General features: G+C 39.5%; 1 protein-coding gene across 1 annotated transcript in view; it reads left to right on the top strand.

Moving 5' to 3' along the window:
- Nucleotides 1-1,848: 1,848 nt before the first annotated feature.
- The window catches only part of tenm2b (teneurin transmembrane protein 2b), a 141,338-nt gene continuing 125,984 nt past the window's right edge, over nucleotides 1,849-17,202 (top strand). The window contains exon 1 of the mRNA XM_053478437.1: nucleotides 1,849-1,939. Within this exon, the coding sequence (XP_053334412.1) occupies nucleotides 1,924-1,939 (16 nt within the window). The 5' untranslated portion in view covers nucleotides 1,849-1,923. The remainder of the gene's footprint in view (nucleotides 1,940-17,202) is intronic.

Raw genomic sequence — 17,202 nt, 5'->3', positions numbered from 1 at the left:
CTGATAATTATTTTCGAGATGTATTTCAGAGACAATAATGACAAAAAGATTACCTGATGATTTGTCACACGGATAAAAGAGTAACCTGGCATTTGTTAGCTTCTGATCTGCTGATTATTAAATGGACCTTTTAACTTATTCAAGAAACAAGTGTGTGAAAATGGATGAAGATTAATTCATCAATCATAAGATGATAACCTCGGTGTACAAATATGTGATTTGATAGCGCTTGCTCATGATAATCTTAGCGTTAGCTCATTCAGTGCTTCTTTTGCGAACGACACAATGCTATGGAATATGCTTCGCTTTACGTGTCATAAAATGATGTGCAGGTGAAGTTAACCAATTCATTTCAAGCCTTCTAATTAACAGCTAGCCAGCTGTTTCAGTATTAAATCCCTAATAGCGTAAATGGAAAGCTAGTGTGCTATGCAGGGTCTTAAATCCCTTGTTCCACACACTCAGATCCTGGTGTAACGACAGTGTAGAGTGTATTGCATTGTGTCTGGTTGTTACTCTTGTTTGCACAAGTGCACTTTATGTTGTCTCTTTTTGTCCTTTTTAGCTAGGCTTGTTAATTTATGGTGTTTATTTATTTATTTGTATATAGCACCTGGTTCCTGGAGGAACGATGTTTAGTTTCACCGTGTATTGAAATGTAAATCTAAACATTCGAATATAAACATTCGAGTTACGAACTTTCCAAGATACAAACATGCGTTCTTGCATGTTCAATTGTGGAAGATAGATCACATGTCCTGCGTACATTGTCACATGCATGCCAGGATGTCCGGAAGCAAGCGTAAAAAAGCATCGGCAATGAAGCTGGTAGTGCTAAGAAGTGACAAACGATAACGCTGGAGACAAAGTGAAAAGAATTGAGATAATAGAGCAAGGTGAAAAGATGGCAGACATTGCTTGTTCTTTTAACATGAATTGTTTGTTAACCTTCAGCACGAGTCTAAACAACAAGGACAAGATCATGGAACATGTTCATACTGTTTATAGGCAATTGTGTATCCTTACTTATGTTTTACTATCTGTTTTTTTGATACTTGGGTTTGACAAATTTTTCTAAAACCTTTCCCAATAGTGTTTGGCTGATGGTACATAGGTAGTAACCTAGGACCCAGTGTACGGAATCTGTCCAGTGACGGAGACGTACAAACTTTTGAAAGTCCCTCTGGATAAGAGGTTTTGCCAAATGCTTAAATGTAAATATATCCTTGTACCCAGACAGTTTTTATTGTACCTAGGAGCAAATTGGACTTACGGAACTCGTTCATATATTGTGGACTTACTACGGATAAATTGACAATAAAAGGCTACGGTACTTGATTTGACTAGAGAAGGTATCACAGATTTTTGCAGATCAGGTTTTCTAGTCTGTTTACACATCAGTTTAAAAACTGTAATAATAATAATAATAATAATAATAATAAAAGTATATATGAATATATAAATAAATCCTTTTAGCACACTAATCTATTTATTATCTATAATAATCGAGTGTGTGTGTGGCAGGACCCGTGACTGACACACTCGATGAGCTCAGCTCAGCTCACCTACACACACACACACGCGCGCGCGCATTCACACACGCACGCGCAGCCCCGCGTCAGCCTTCACTCGCCTTTCCCCTCATAAAGCGCGCGCGGTGCTCCCTCTTCCTGCTCGCTCCTCTGTCAGCGCGCGGACCAGTCGGAGCTTTAACCTTGCGCGCGCTCGCTCTCGCTCGTCTTTCTCGCTCGCTCTCGCGCGGCTGTGTGCGCGTGTGCGTGCGTGCGTGTAAAAAGAGAAGGAGAGTGCAAGTGAGAGAGAGAGAGAGTGAAGGAGAGAAAGGAAACGCCCGGACGGAGAGATGCTAAAGGAATGTGCAGAAGAGCTGAATGAGTAAAGAGAACACACACACTCTCACACACCATGGAGAAACGGAAAGGTAAGCGCGAGACAACAGGCTGAGCCGAAACTACAGCGCGCGCGCGCGTACCGTGGAAAGCGTTAGTGTTTAAAGTGCATTATTGCATCGGTTCAGTTCATTATTCATGTTAATGATTTGCACGTGCACGCGCGGTTCTTGCTTGTTTTTTTTTTGTTTTTCTTCTTTTCCCCATCATCAAAGTGCATCAGACATTCTAAGAATAAGATCAGACGCGGTGAGTGTGTTACAGTGTATCGCTTGTGTTTCTGCGTCTGGAGGATGTGTGAGGAATCCAGTTCCATTATGGTCAGCTCTGGTTTCCGAGCGCATCCTGGACAAGTTGTGCATGCGGGTGTGTCTGAGGAACAAACCTGAGATGATGCTGAGACGGGGTGATGGATGGATGGAGGGATGGATGGAGGGATGGTGGCACGAGAGCCTCCCAGATGTGAAGTTCACTTACTACATCTTGATTGCAATCAAAGTTTTACATGTCTCCAGCTGTAATTACACACAACACCGCTGAGGGATAATGAACATGTTTCTCTCGCAACATTTCTGCTACCTCTTTGTTATTGCTGGGCAAATTAGAAAAGAAGAAGAAGAAGAAGGAGGAGGAGGAGGAATGCACCTCATTATATTTGTTTGTGCTGGTGTCCTGTGATTTATTTTATTTTATTTTAAATCATTTCTCACTTTCAGACACACGGGTGGAGAGATAGCCCTCAGCGTCGTCTCTGTCACTCTCTGTGTCGCTCTCCGTACCTCTCTTCGCACCCCTGTCATCCTCGGTGCCGTCGACTGGAGGCGTGTGAGAGATGGCGCCCATTTGCCGCGTTACCCTTCCTCGCTCCTCCAAGCCTAATGGCGCATGTCTCCCAGGGCCGCTCCATCATCATTAATTGACAATGAGTTTTAGGCTGACGTAAGTTCAGATGCTCTCGGGCTGGCAAGGCCAGTCGGGACAGGGTGCACGCCCGTCTTTTGTTTTGTAGTGTCCAGGTTGTCGGAGAAAACCTCAAATTGTGGTTTTGAGTCAGGAATTGACTCATTGTTGACACGTTGAGGTCACTCCATGCACAATCACACACACGTGGAATGTCGTCTGCTACATGTAATTTATTAACTGTTGCGCTGTTCTGTATTGATTCCGCTTTCAGCTTTCTACCTGTGTACCTGGGTCGGGGTCCCTCCTAAACCACACCCCTTCCCTTTATCGCTCTTGGAAGTGTTAAGGCCACCTCAGCGCTTTATGTTAATCCTGGGAAGCGTTTTTGACTATTTTAAGCTTTCGTAAAAAATTTCCACATTTGACATACATTCTGAGGAATTCATTTCTGCTCCTAATTCCCCCAGCTAGTTCTTATTCATTAAGTCTTAATTGAGATCCGGGCTACATTATTATTGTCTGCGTATTTTCCGTAAACGTACATTATCGCTTTTTGTGCCGTTTGCCTGTTCGTCATTGTGCCGCAGACACGCTTTCAAAAATAACGGCAATTATAAATCTTTTTTTTTTATTTCCTTCCCATCTTTAGCATCCTTTATCTGCAGAACAAAACATTTAGTATGTGAGAATAATTCCTCAGTTTGTCTTCTAAACCGCTCGATTCTTTGTGCCCGTTCTTTCAGCATCCTACGTCAAACACATCTTTCTTTTTCCTTTGAGTGCCGCTTCAACAACAGCTCCGCTTTTTGTTTTTTTTGTTGTTGTTTTTTTTTTTTGGAAAACACTCGCATTTGAACTTGTTTATGTCGCTTTAACATCACAACACTCCTGTTTTTCCCTTAGAGTCCCTAAAGCGCGTCTAGCATCCTAGTGTATCTGTAATAATATTATTATTATTATTTTTATCAATTATTCTTATAGTATTCTTATCATTTTTATTACATGAGCTGTTTGCTGTCCTGTCTAACAGTTCACAGTACGTCCGCGTCGTGTTTGTGTGTTAACGTGTTAACGTGTGTATGCATGCATGCGTGCTCCCCAGCTGAACAGGAGTTGCATCACTCACAGAGCTGCGACTCAGAAGGGGGAGCTGAGCTGAACAACACTGCGCAGAGTTCTCCTCGGGGTCAGATGATGCAAAGCCGTGGCGCGCTTGCCTCAGAGCAGTGTTCCAGAGGGCCGAGCACGGGCCCGGTGTCAGCCGTCAGAGCCCCCGCGCGAGCCTCACGCTGCCCTAATGACCAGAGACACACTCTCCCCAGGGCTCCCACACACACTCCTGTCACACACATCAGCTCTGACTGACATCTGCCTCCCAGCTCGGGCACCTAAACCTACCCGAATTCTGCTAAATTAGCCGGAGCTGATTTTAATAATTCATTGTGTAAGGCAGAGCTGGTTTGTTTGTGCGGTTCAGTGCAGGTGTGTGTGTTGCCACTTGTATCTTTCCAATGATATCATGGATCATGGTACACTCATATTCTTATCACACACACACATATATCTATCTATCTATATCTATATATATCCATATACAGTATATCTATCTATATATATAAAAAGGTGCCACGGTGGTCATAATGTGGCCTCTCACCTCCAGGGTCGAGGGTTCGATTCTCGTCCCAGGTGTGTGTGTTTGGGAAGTTTGCATGTTCTCTTCGTGCTTAGTTGGTTTCCGGTTTCCTCCCACAGTCCAAAGACATGCAGATTAAGTTAATTGGCTTTCCTCTAATGCCCGTGGTGTGTGTACAATATGTGTGTGTGCCATTGCGATCTATTTGCACCTTGTCAATAGTGAACCCCATACAGGATAAGATACATGCAGTATAGTTAAGAGGGACGAGAATCACCCGGGACCAGACGTTACAGTTTCATCACTATACCCTTGTGGCAATGCGATTTATGTTGCGATTTTGTAAATATCCCGATTCCATCTTAAATTTTTTTCCTGATTTTGTGGGTGTAGTGCCAGCTGTAGGATTATAAAAGAACTGCAGCGTCATATTACTACCAAATAGATTTTTTCTCCATCTATAATAGTTAATATAATATATACGTACAGTATACTTCTATAAGTTTGCGGTATAGAAACTTTTTCAGTCTATACAGTACATCACTACAGCTAAGACCCTGTGTCGCCGCAGTAGCTTTAAAACAAAGTTTTTTTTTCTTCTTTTGTAGTTTATCGCTTTATTTGCGATTTGATATTTGCTGTTGTCATATTTTGAAATGGTTTTCTGGTCAGATGGTTATAAAGCGTGATTATTTGAGTCGTCGAGCTCAACATGTTTCAAGCGTCGTCCTCTCGTCTCTCTCATAAAGTGTTTTTTATATATATATATATATATATATATATATATATATATATATATATTTTATTTTTTAATTATTATTATCATTTTATTTTTCCGCACTGTTCGGGGCTCAAACATATTAGCACATCAGCGGTTTTGTGTGTGAAAAACTCCGGCACCAGTCAAAGTGACCGAGATCAGCGACCTGCCCCACATCTGCACGGTTCTATGAGTTGTTCTGCTGATGATACATGCTTGTCAAATGAGACGTCCAGGTGTACATCTGTTCCTAATGAAGTGTATAGCGAGCGCGCCAGGGTCCCAGATAGTCAGCCGCTAGTAACACGAGACCACTTGTCTGCTGTCGCCGTCCTCCTTCTCTTTGCATTTTGCAAAATAAATGATTGTCTGTAGATGAAATACAAACATAACCTTTAAAACATTTATACTTTTTTTTTTTTTCGGTTTGTTTGAAGCAAAGCGCCGGTGTCAGGTGTTCCCCTGTGTGCTTTCTTGTACTTTGTGACACGTATGTTTCCGCTCTCAGGCTGTAAAAGGACAGACTAACACTCCAGGGGGATCTTTCGTATTGAACTTGCGTGCCGGTTTAATTTGTTTGTCGGTAAGTTAGTTTGAAGTTGTTTATTTTTTGTTTCATTCGAGCAGCTTAACTTGAACCTCAAAAAGCTGTTAAGAAACTTAAAGCAGTCATAAAATGTAGCACTTTTTTTTTAACTGATAGTTGAAAGTTAGATTAGTTGTTAATTATCAATAGTATCAATACGAACGTTTATTTATTGCCGCAATCACAATCGCAACTAACTAGTTATTTCGCACAAAATGAATAACACCCAAACAGTTTAAACATAATAATAATAATAATAAAAATAATAATAAACAATCATGACTATCGGGCCGTTTAAATTTTTCCACATAGTTCGAGTTTAACCGTCGTAGTGCGGAATACGGTCCTACTACAGCTGTACAGTTTGTTGTTACTTATTTCAGGCATTGTTATGCCAAATCTGTTATTTTATCTATTCGCAAGCTCACAAATAATAATAGCTTGCTCACAGGTGCACGCTCACTCATCCATGTTCAATCGGGTTGCCAGATCACAGCACACAAAGAAAATAAAATCAACTCCAGATGCATACTGTAGCTCAACTCCTCATTAACATTCATTCACTTAAATCTAAGTCTAATGCTTTTCATTATCCTAAGACACATTTTAATTTTTTTCAGTCAAAATTATTTAAAAAATCCCAAATAGAGGAAAACCACCCAATCTGGCAACGCTCATCTTTACACAGCCTAACGATATAAACTCGTGATTTTCTGTTTCTTTCTTAGTAAGTCGGTTCCTTCGTCCTTTTTCAACCTTTAAATTAGAAGAGCACCCTCTTGTGGTGGGTACGTTAATAAGTATATGTGCTACGGAGCATTGTTTTCCAAAACGACAATTAATGGTTAATACATTTTTAAACGTAGCAATTCAGATGTTAAGATTAGCGATGTGTCTTTAATGCAACCTTTAAATTATAAGTGCGCCCGCTTGTGGTGAACGAGTTAATAAGTACGTTCGCTACGAGTTAATAAGTATGTTCGCTACGTAAATTTTTTGATTATTATCCAAAAATTTACATTATCGGTTAGTGCATTTTTAAGACATTAGCTGTTATACTGTGTAATCTGCTGCTGTTGTGCTGCAAGCATGCTTCTTTTTAAGACGTTTGTAGTTTTATCATACACAATGTCTATTAAACACTATATCACAGTTGTCTCCAACCTTTTTTTTTCCACCACGGACCAGTTTCATGTAATACAATTTTCCACGGTTCAGCCATCGCACTCTTGTCAGGAGCATAATAAATTAAATAATAAATACAACATACCATAACGCAGAACCAGTGTGAGCCCCGAGCGTGTTTCCCTGCGACGAGACGGTCCTATCTGGGAGTGATGGGAGACAGTGACACCTGAAGTGTATTGCTTATGTCCAGTCTGCTCGGTAATTTCGCTTCACAAAGATTGCTTGTTGGAAATGGAGGTGGAAGTTGTCTCAGACACACCGAGGCTGCATCTATTATACCGAGCAGGCTCGGAGCGTGTGAATCACCTGCTGTGATAAACCCGTAATTTCGGTAGAAGTCTCAGCATTTTCTTTTAAACGCAGCTTTCTTTTTGTTGCCAGCCTGAGAGTCCCCTCTGCTGTCTCATCATTTGTGTATTTCCCCTTTTTCAAAGAAGCTCTCCAGAGACGTTTGCTTTCCACTCGTTTTGGCTAGAATTAGCTCGTAACGTTAGCCTAATTTTATCGGGATTCAAAACCGATAGTGTGGGGGAGAGGTACAGATGAAGCGAATGGAAGATTGTGTGATCGTTTTATTTTAAAAAATAAAACACTCTGCAGACTCAATCAAATGGAAATAAAATTAAAAAATATAAAAAAAAAAAAAAAAAAAAAAATATATATATATATATATATATATATATATATATATATATATATATAAATATTTTTTTTGCTGACACAAATCATCTATGGCATTGCTGATCGTAACTGAGAAAATTTCTGTTGAAAGTTGACACTGTTTCCTCACTTACATCATATGCAAACATCATGATAAATTCTAACAGTGTACAAAATTCTCAAATAAAAGATTCCTAATTAAAAAATTTCCTTTCGTTCCCTCCCTTTCGTTAAAAGTCAATTAATACCATGATACCATAAAACTGCAATATTTTTCATCTAGGTTATTTAAACTCCTAGGACGTAACAAATTCCTAATCAATTCATGTGTCATGTGACTCGAAGAAACTCATTACCACTGGGACTCGGGATACCGAAATACGACTTGTGTATTTGTGGATGTGCGACCCGTTTCAAAGCCTGTTAAATTTAGCAATTCAGACGTTGAGATTAGCGACGTGTCTGTAATATTCGACAAAACAACACCGCTCTGGAGGAAAAAAAACAAAACAAAAACGAATAAAGTGTCCCTGTTATGTCCTATAATAAGACGAGTGAGGCTAATAAGTATTTGTGGAGTTGTGCCGGTGATGTCGTTGAGAGAATACTGATTGGAGGAATCGAGTGTTGTTATGCAAAGAGTGTGTTTTCATTGGCTCGCAGGCTCAGGGGGATAGGGGAATGCAAAAAAGAAAAGAGAGAGAGAGAGAGAGAGAGGTTGGATTTGAAGAGAAAAAAAGATGAAAGAAAAAAACTAGGCCACTTTTTTGACATAAAAATGGTGAACGTTCAGGCTTCAAAGGCTCCTGCTCGAGGACGAGGTAATTCACATTCAGGCGTGTGTTAAGAGCTATCAGTTGATAGCAGAAGCCATAAGTGGTGCTTTGTGTAATTGAGAGCGGAGTCAGCGATTCATAAGCAGACGTTCTTTTTTCTTTTCTTTTTTTTTCATGCTGATCCTCTGTTGATTGACTGATAAGTCGTGATATCGGTATTGAATTAAACTGATTCCATTTTGAGCAATAAAAAAAAAAAAAAAAGAGAGCGAGACAATGCCGGCGATCTGGTTTGATCTCGATCTGGTATCTGAGGAGAGATTGGTCATTTTATTCCCTAGAAATCGAGGCCTACTCTTCCCTTCTCCAAAGACTTTATATAAGGATACCTATTCCGTCCTTCGTTGCGTAAGCGCCGTTTTTTTGTGACTCAGTGTTTATTCGGGGCCCAAAACTGTTGTAGATTTTACCAAAAATAGCAGGTTTCTTATGCAGCGAATTAGCCGTGGGGCCTGGAAAAGCAGGGGGTCAAATCTTTTCGATTCCAGTGTCATGCTACATTATGGCTGACGGCCACGTCACGCTGGAGCATATCATGTCAATTTTAAAAGCCAACCAGTGAAAAAAAAAAATAAGCGTGGGTGTTATTTTAAAGCCTGTGTACTCTGAGAGCGAGAGAGAGAGAATATGAGAGAGAAAACACAGCTTATTTTATAGTGCTGATTCTCATATTGGTATTCGTTAGGGGAAAAAAAGAGTTTCTCAAGATACTGTAAATGTTCAATGAGGTTTGGGTTTCTTTTGGATTCACCTTTGTTGGACAGTTTTATGTAGAAACAAGACAAAAGTATTCTTAAAATGGGACCGGATATGCAAAATTTACATGTTGGTCATCTTTTAGACATTTTTTTAGACAGATTTTTATTAGGGATGGAAAAGGAAAGGATCACTCGATACGGTATTATCACGATACCTCAGCGCCGATACGATTTGTATTTCTATTGATTTGTATTGATATTCTATGAGTATCACATTTTATAAATATTACAATTTGATATTACATCCGTGTTTTTTTTTTTTTTTTTTTTTGCTTTTGCTTCTACCACACAGGAAGTCGTGCTGCCTGCCAATGTGTGAATAGTTTAGAGCACCATCTAGGATTCTAGAGGAACTGTGACGTTTCACTACCTTAAATGCAAACATTATATAAATTAAAAATGCCTTTGAAAAAAAAATTAAGTTTGAAGTGAGTGCATGAATTGCCACAAACCCCCTAAAAAAGAAAATCATGATACAGTAATGAATTGATTTTTTTTCTCATCTCCTATCTCGGTGTGCGTATACAAAAAAAAATTACGCTTTTTGTCCCGTTTTTTCTTTGAACAGGGTTTGAACGAGCCATTTCAATGTTGTTCATTTCTTCTGTGCTTTGGAGAGGCGTGGCATAGCAGTAGCTCATTAGCATAAACACTGAAATGGAGTAGGGCATGAGGTATAAATGCACTCGAGAGGCACTTTTTATTTATATATATATATATATATATATATATATATATGTTCGCATTTGAGATGGTGAAATGTTGCAGTTCCTTTATAATCCTGCAGGCGGTGCACTCCAAATTATTCACACACTGGCGCAGTGTCCCGTGTAGTAAGTTGTAATAATATCAGATAAAGTCCAGCATGTTTATAAAATCATGATCGCTGACAGAATCGCAGTACAAATCGAATCGGCACCTTCTGTAGATATCGTGATAATATCGTACCGGGTGATCCCTGGTGATTCCCTTCCCTACTAAACATGCTAATGTGCTACTTAAAAAAATCAAAACCTTATTACACACTAAAACAGAACAGCAAAAGAACTATTGACCCCGGCTTAAATAAATCAGCATGGAAGGATCAGTGTAAGACAAGATCTGTCCACTGAACGCCGACTGCTTCAACACACACGATGATCTCTCGTCCTCAGCCATTTCCTGGGTACCTCGGCGTCAAGTGCGTCTGTCGTTACATCAAGAGAGCATTTTCACGTGTCTGTTTGTTCCGTGGAAATCCGGTGGAACCAAAGGGAGGGTAAACGACCTGTAGAAAGTATTGCCGTATATGGATTGAGAAGGAAGAGGGGGAACAGAGAAAGGGAGGAATGGGAAAGCTCACACCATCAAAGAAACGTAACAGCGATTAAGCGTTTAAGTTCACTTTGAAGTCACATTGCAAAAAAAACAAAAACAACTCATGCCGTTAGTGCTAATTATCATGCCAGGTCTAGATGATCCCTTACGGAGCAAAGCTTTGTGTGGATAAGCAGAACTCATTCAGATCATAACCAGTTCCACCTGTTGAGCTTTTAGAGACCTGCAAGTCTCCACAACGTTGGACCTAACGGATCGTGCTGGAATGTTAACGCAAGCTATCTGTTGCTCGCGGTATCTTTAAGCTGTTCTTAGCTTCTTTAGGCTGTTTTATGTGAAAAGCGTCTGCTTTAGTGTTCTCCGTAGTATCACACTCGAGGTCATGCTACGTTGCTACATATAGCACAGACGTGCTGCATCTAGCAGTAAAGCACGACCGCGAGTGTGATATTGCTTTCATATAGTTCAGTTGTAAACACCATTTGCTGCAACGTGTAAACATTATTGAACTTTTAAACATGTTTAGTCATTAATTATTATTACCACATTTCAATTTCCTGGGGATAAACATGAGGTTTAGCTTTGAGAAGGAAAAAAAAAAAACGTGTAATTAGTTTGATCGCCATGTCAGAACCGGTTTAAATGTATTACCGAGGTTGTTTCCACGCAGTTGCTCGAATAAACTGATTTTGGTTACCAGCGGAGGCCTAGGTCTAGGATTTCTCTGCAAGGATTTCTCAAAAAGACATGCTGCTGCTTTTTTTTCTTTTTTTTTTTTTGCTATGTTTTGTTATGTATTTGGGCTTAAAACGTGCAACATTTTTAGTCTTTTGCACCTCGGAGGGCCGTGTTTCGAATCTGAGAATCACAGAATTTATTATTTTTTTTTAAGAAAGAACTGCAAACCCAAATAAAAAAAAATAATGTTTTTCCAGTGTCATAGGCCTTTGAAAATGAACGCTGAAAGAACGGAGACCGATAAAAGACTGTTAGCCACAGAGACGAGATATTGGCGAGTGAGCGAGGAGAGAGCTGAAGGAAATAGACAGGGAGAGGAGAAATGTAGAAAGGTGGGGCAGGACGCATGGGCTGAGGCAGATGAAGAGATGAAAGGGGAAGAGATGAAACAGATTTCCGTCCAAATTTACTCGACGTGGCTTTGCTGATGAATTTTCTACCGCGGCCGTGCAGGTTTTTTTTTTTGGTTTTGTTTTTTTCAGAGGGCGGCCTCGCTCGTAGGCGCTTGACATCGTTTAAGGGTCCGACGTGGATTGATTTGCGCTCGAGCTGTCAATCAATATCAAGTTAGAATGGTTTGTTTGAGGAGCGGTTAAGGCCGGAGTGAGAAGTGGGCTTTTGTTGATGGCTATCGATTATGTTAAAACGTTGCGTCTTCACTGCAATTTCGGGTTGATTTGAGTCTGGAAGCACGAAGGATCGCCTCGTTTGATCCTGGATATTCTGAAATACAGACCTAATCTAAATCACGCCACCCGCCTGAAATGGCGTTCGGTAGATTACTCGGCTCGTGCTCGTTTTCCTGTGGTTTATACACACGTTAGTGGATTTAATAACAAACAATAATTCCCTGGCTGAATGTTTTGATTTGTGACTGTCTGCTTTCAGGATCCTGCCAGAGCTCATCTACGCCAAAGTCTCTCTCGCGGTCTTCTCCCTTCCGCATTTTGCTTGGTATTTTGGCAGAGTTTGTCATGATAAATCTCTGCAAATGTCACGGACCGAGTGGGCTGTGTGTACACAGCCGCAGCAGGACACGGAGACCGGAGAAAGAGAGCCGAGCGGTCATTGCGTAGCTGGGTGGAATGAGAGGAGGTGAGAAGAGAGGGAAAAAAAAGCCAGTTAAAGAGACACGTAAGCGCTGAGAGGTGGGGAAAGAAAGGAATGATTGATAGATTGAGCAGGAAGGAGGAGACAAGGACAGCGTGACAGCGAACGATCAACGATCAGTCCCGGCAGATTTAGGATAAATCAACTTGTTTTCATGAATCATTCTGGATGAAATTTGGAGTCAACACTTAGTTGAAAAGGTAAACGTGTCCATGCGATCAGTTACAGTGGCGTTATGGGTGGAAGTGAAGGGGTGGAGACGGGTCCGAACCACGCGGGCAACTGAGACGTCTTTAGCGAGCTCGCTGGCGGCCGTGTGAAACCCGAGCGAGATGTACGAGCGTGACGACAGAAATGCAAAGCAACGCAAAAGACAAATAAAAAGATCCCCAACAGCTAGTAGTGACGGTGTGACACCAAGGAGTGACCATACGCCAGCATTGGCGTTTCATCGGTGGAAGTCATTTTACTGGCTATCGCAGGTCGTTCTGTAGGATCTGTAAACACTCATAGCAAATTTGCTTTAGCGCTCTGTTAGCCGTAGCATATGATGTCAGAGCGTGTCCGAGCCAGGGAGGGCCAGGATTTTAAAACCGTAGCGATTCAGAGCAAATCAAAAACACACTTCATGCTTTAAACAAGTAACTACAATGTAAAAGCCTAAGCAATGTTTGTGTTGTTTCTGTTTTTGTAGTAAAAGCAGAAATGTTAGTATTATGAAACAGGCCAAGGTGAGATCATTTAGCCTAACCGTGTTTCAGAGTTTCTTAGCTGTCGCTCGAAAAACCAACTCCGGCTCACAGACGGGAACGGTCGTGAATGCGACTGTGTGTTAGTAAGTCTGCGTATAGACACGTGTCTGTTTTATTACAAACTGAATCAGTATTATTGCTACAGAACAATGTGATAGAGGATAATCTTGGATACTAATGAGTGCTTTATTAAAAGGAGAACTTGGAGGGTACGAGTCTTACGCCTATAGATAAGACGCACAGACAGAGCTGGCATTAACTGGAAAACATAACCGCCTGAAGCGCGTAATTAAACCGATGAAGACTTGTTTCGGATTGTTCTAATAAAATAAGCTTTTTTTTGTAAATTCCCAAAACATAAATAATAAACATTTCTCAATTAAATGATATTGATTCTCTGACATTTTTTAAATTAAGAAATATGAATAGCAGGAATTTATGCATTCGATTTCAGCAGTATGATTTATGCAGAAGGGCTGTTCAAGTCAAACCAGGACTTGTGAGGAAGTGTTTTGAAATCTTGCATAAGACCAAGTGATATTAACAAAAGATTTCAAGCAGAGTACTCTGATGAGATCACTGTGCATCCGTGAATGAAGATCCCAGCCGAGGTGACTCTAAACCCCACTGCAGTCGTTCCTAACATACATGATACATGATATTACTTCTATTTCCTAAGAGTAGAACGCCTGATCTTTGGAAATGTACGCATACCTTATCTCCAGTTTGTTTTAGAGATCATCTGTATACACAATTATTTACCAACACCACTTACACATTAAAGGAACTTATGTCCAGCCATTTCCAGATGTTTGGGCCATTAAGGAGTTCCTGGGAGGCCAGCGTTTCAGATTTGAAGCAGGCAGTCTGATCATGGCATTGAGAAAACTTTTTACCTTAATGGTGTCAAAGCACTGGTGAATCACCGGGGATGTGTGTGTGTGTGTGTGTGTGTGTGTGTGTGTGTGTGTGTGTGTAGCAAAGGATTACATGAGGAAATAATGGAAGCTTTTACTCTCAGATTATTTGATTGTGTTATTCTGACCAATCAAATGTCCCTAATTGACTTAAACACCCACCAACTGTTGTGTTTTTTTTTTTTTTATAAATGCTAGCAAGAGATTTTATGATACAGGTAAAAGTGTGTCGCTGCATGTTTTAATAATATTAAATTATATAAAATCAATATTACTTATAATTCAATTATCCATATGTTTGTTTTTTTAAGTATACAAATTATTAATACTTTTAATCTCCTTTAATTTCTTTAAACATAGCAATGTAATAAACAATGCACTATCTTACCATTTATATTTAGATCTTTTACACTTTCTGTTTTATTAAATATTCCAAGTTTTTTTTTTTTTTTACATGTTTTTACATAATTTCTTTTAGATTTGACGCTATAATAATTGCAGAAATGTATTCAATAAACTGCGGTTGGTTTCCGCAAAATGTGAACAGAACGTATCGGAATCCAAATACACAACGTATTCAGGAAAGGAAAGTGAACAACCCTGAATGAAAAAAAAAATATTTCAAAAATATAATATAATCTTAATATAAAAAGACTAAAAAAAGAATATAGTCATGGGTGAAGTGAAAAAGTTGTCTTTTAATAAAGAGAAGATGCAAATTTCAAATACGGCTGATGGAAACCAAGTTTTTTGTGAGAATGATGTAAATGCTGTACCTGTAAATATATATATTTAAACATAAATATCTAAACATCTTAAGTCTTACACACAAAAAAAAAAAGTCTGAATTTGCTGAGTTTAAATGTTCAGCCACAAACGACCAACATTTGTGAACGCAATTCAACCAAGCTAGGCTCTGCCTCTACTGCATTCGATTCAAATCGATTTATGATACATGATATTACTCCTATTTTTAAACATACCGAGCTTTTCTCACTTCGTGGGCTTTGTACTAGACTTCTGAATTATTTCCCCTTTAAGTCACATGGTATAGCAGTATGAGGATTTCCAAAAGTCTCTGGGGTCTTTTGCATCTGCAGTTCAGACGTACACACGGATTTCTTAAAATGAAAGTCTTTATATTTTGGCTTGTTAGAGAGTCAGTTGTATCGCCTTTGTTATTACATGACAATGACATATTTTCACGCTTCTGATTAGCCAGTCTGGCTTTAGTGTTAGGGTTGTTTCACCGCCTGCTGGGTTGGCATGCTCTTAACAGCGTGGTTTTTTTTTGTGTGTGTTTTTATGTGGACAAGAATTTTTTTTTTAAAGAACGAGGGAAAAATCCCTCATGTACCAGTATGACTTGCAAGCCTGAAAAACAATGTCTAAAACAAAAGAAATAATATATATATTTGCATTTAAAATGCAGTTCCTCTATAATCCTACAGGTGGCGCGTAAACTATTCACACTGTAGTTGTTTAGAATTGTAACAAAATCGAAGAAAAAATAATAAATTAGTGAATCGTGATATTCTTCAGTCATGATAGTAACACCTTGAATCGGCCCTGAGGTATCGTGATAATATCATATCAGCTGGTCCCTGGGGATTCCTATCCCTGAAAAAAATAGACACAATTTTTTATATAATTTATTATAAATTTAACTTGTAAGCCTACAGTATGAACTTGTACAACATTGTATAAACAACAACATAAGGCATGCACATAAAGACACGTCCCCATTATTCTCTAGCAGTCAGTACAATATAATAAAAGAATAAAATAAAGCATTGTGTAAAATATTATGTGTGGAGACAGCGCTGATGGTAATGCTTTTTGCCCAATTCGTAAACTCTCCTTTCTCAAAAGAGTAAACATGAAGCGTGTCTTTCATTTCTGACATGTAATGCCCTCGTAACAGAACTCAACTATTATTCCATAAAGCCGCGTTGTTCCCTTGTTTACAGAGTGACGTTAGATCAACATGGCCGCTCGGAACAACAGAAATGAAACTTAAGTTTAATTGAGTTCTGCGGTACAGTATATACATTAAGTATTAGCTTTGTATTCATTATACTCACACACAGACGCATTCGTTTGTTCCGCACATGTGCAAAGCATCGCAAAACCTCTGTAAGTTACGTACAGGAAACAGAAATGAGTAGTTACCTCTGAGTCTTTTCAGAGTGGTTTGTTCTATTGCCACGTGACTCCCATAGACGCTATGCGGTGCAATAGATTTAAAGAACGAATGACTCAGACTAGAAGATATGAGAGGTGAGCTGCTTATTCTGTTTATTATAATATGTCCTTAGCTGCCGAAATTTAACATGCCATTTTTTTTTATCGTGCTTATAAGTGTGCAATTAAATTACACGCAAACGAAGTTGCGGGCACATCTAATGGAAAAAAAAACAGAATTAAGCTGCGTGGCTTGTAACATAAACATACTGTAGCTGTAGCGGCTTCCTGTTTGTCTGAGAATAGATTGAAATCAGACATGACATAATACCGATCGCTAATTGTACTGTAGGTACAGTAATATTTAATTATTTTTTTATAAATAAACGTGTCCGTTTCACTTTTCAAAACTGTCCTGATTCCATATTTTTTAAGTAATATCTAAATATTTTGCCTGTTCTAAAAAACTGTGTAGTGGTTAACACGGTCGACTTGCACATCCTGAGTATGGGTTCGAATCCCGCCTCGGGTCCGTGTGCATGTCAGGTCTCCTGGGATCGGCCCCAGACCCCTCGCGACCCCATACACAGGATAAAGCAGTATAGAGGATGATGAGTTAAATCTACCGTTAAATTCTAATATTCATACTACCGGTTATTAGTAATTATTTGGTTTTAGACTGAGTATTGCGACAATCGAAATCTAAATTCTATCTGCTGTAAATGCTGTTGTGTGTGTGTGTGTGTGTGTGTGTGCGCGCGCTAGCATAGAAGATGGGCCAAGGATCAAAGCTCAGTATTCAGCATGCTGCTTATCTGCCAAACACTGATATAGTGCGCATTCGCTCTGAAACACTCACACACACTCGTACACACAGTCACATATCTGCCTCTTCATTTATCTTTAAACTCCAAGGCAATCCAAGTGAGATCATCTTTCTGAGTGACAAATGC

Source organism: Clarias gariepinus, chromosome 19 (assembly GCF_024256425.1).
Source record: "Clarias gariepinus isolate MV-2021 ecotype Netherlands chromosome 19, CGAR_prim_01v2, whole genome shotgun sequence".
Taxonomy (NCBI): domain Eukaryota; kingdom Metazoa; phylum Chordata; class Actinopteri; order Siluriformes; family Clariidae; genus Clarias; species Clarias gariepinus.
The sequence above is the reverse complement of the archived record's forward strand: the minus strand, read 5'-3'. Positions and strand labels throughout refer to the sequence as shown.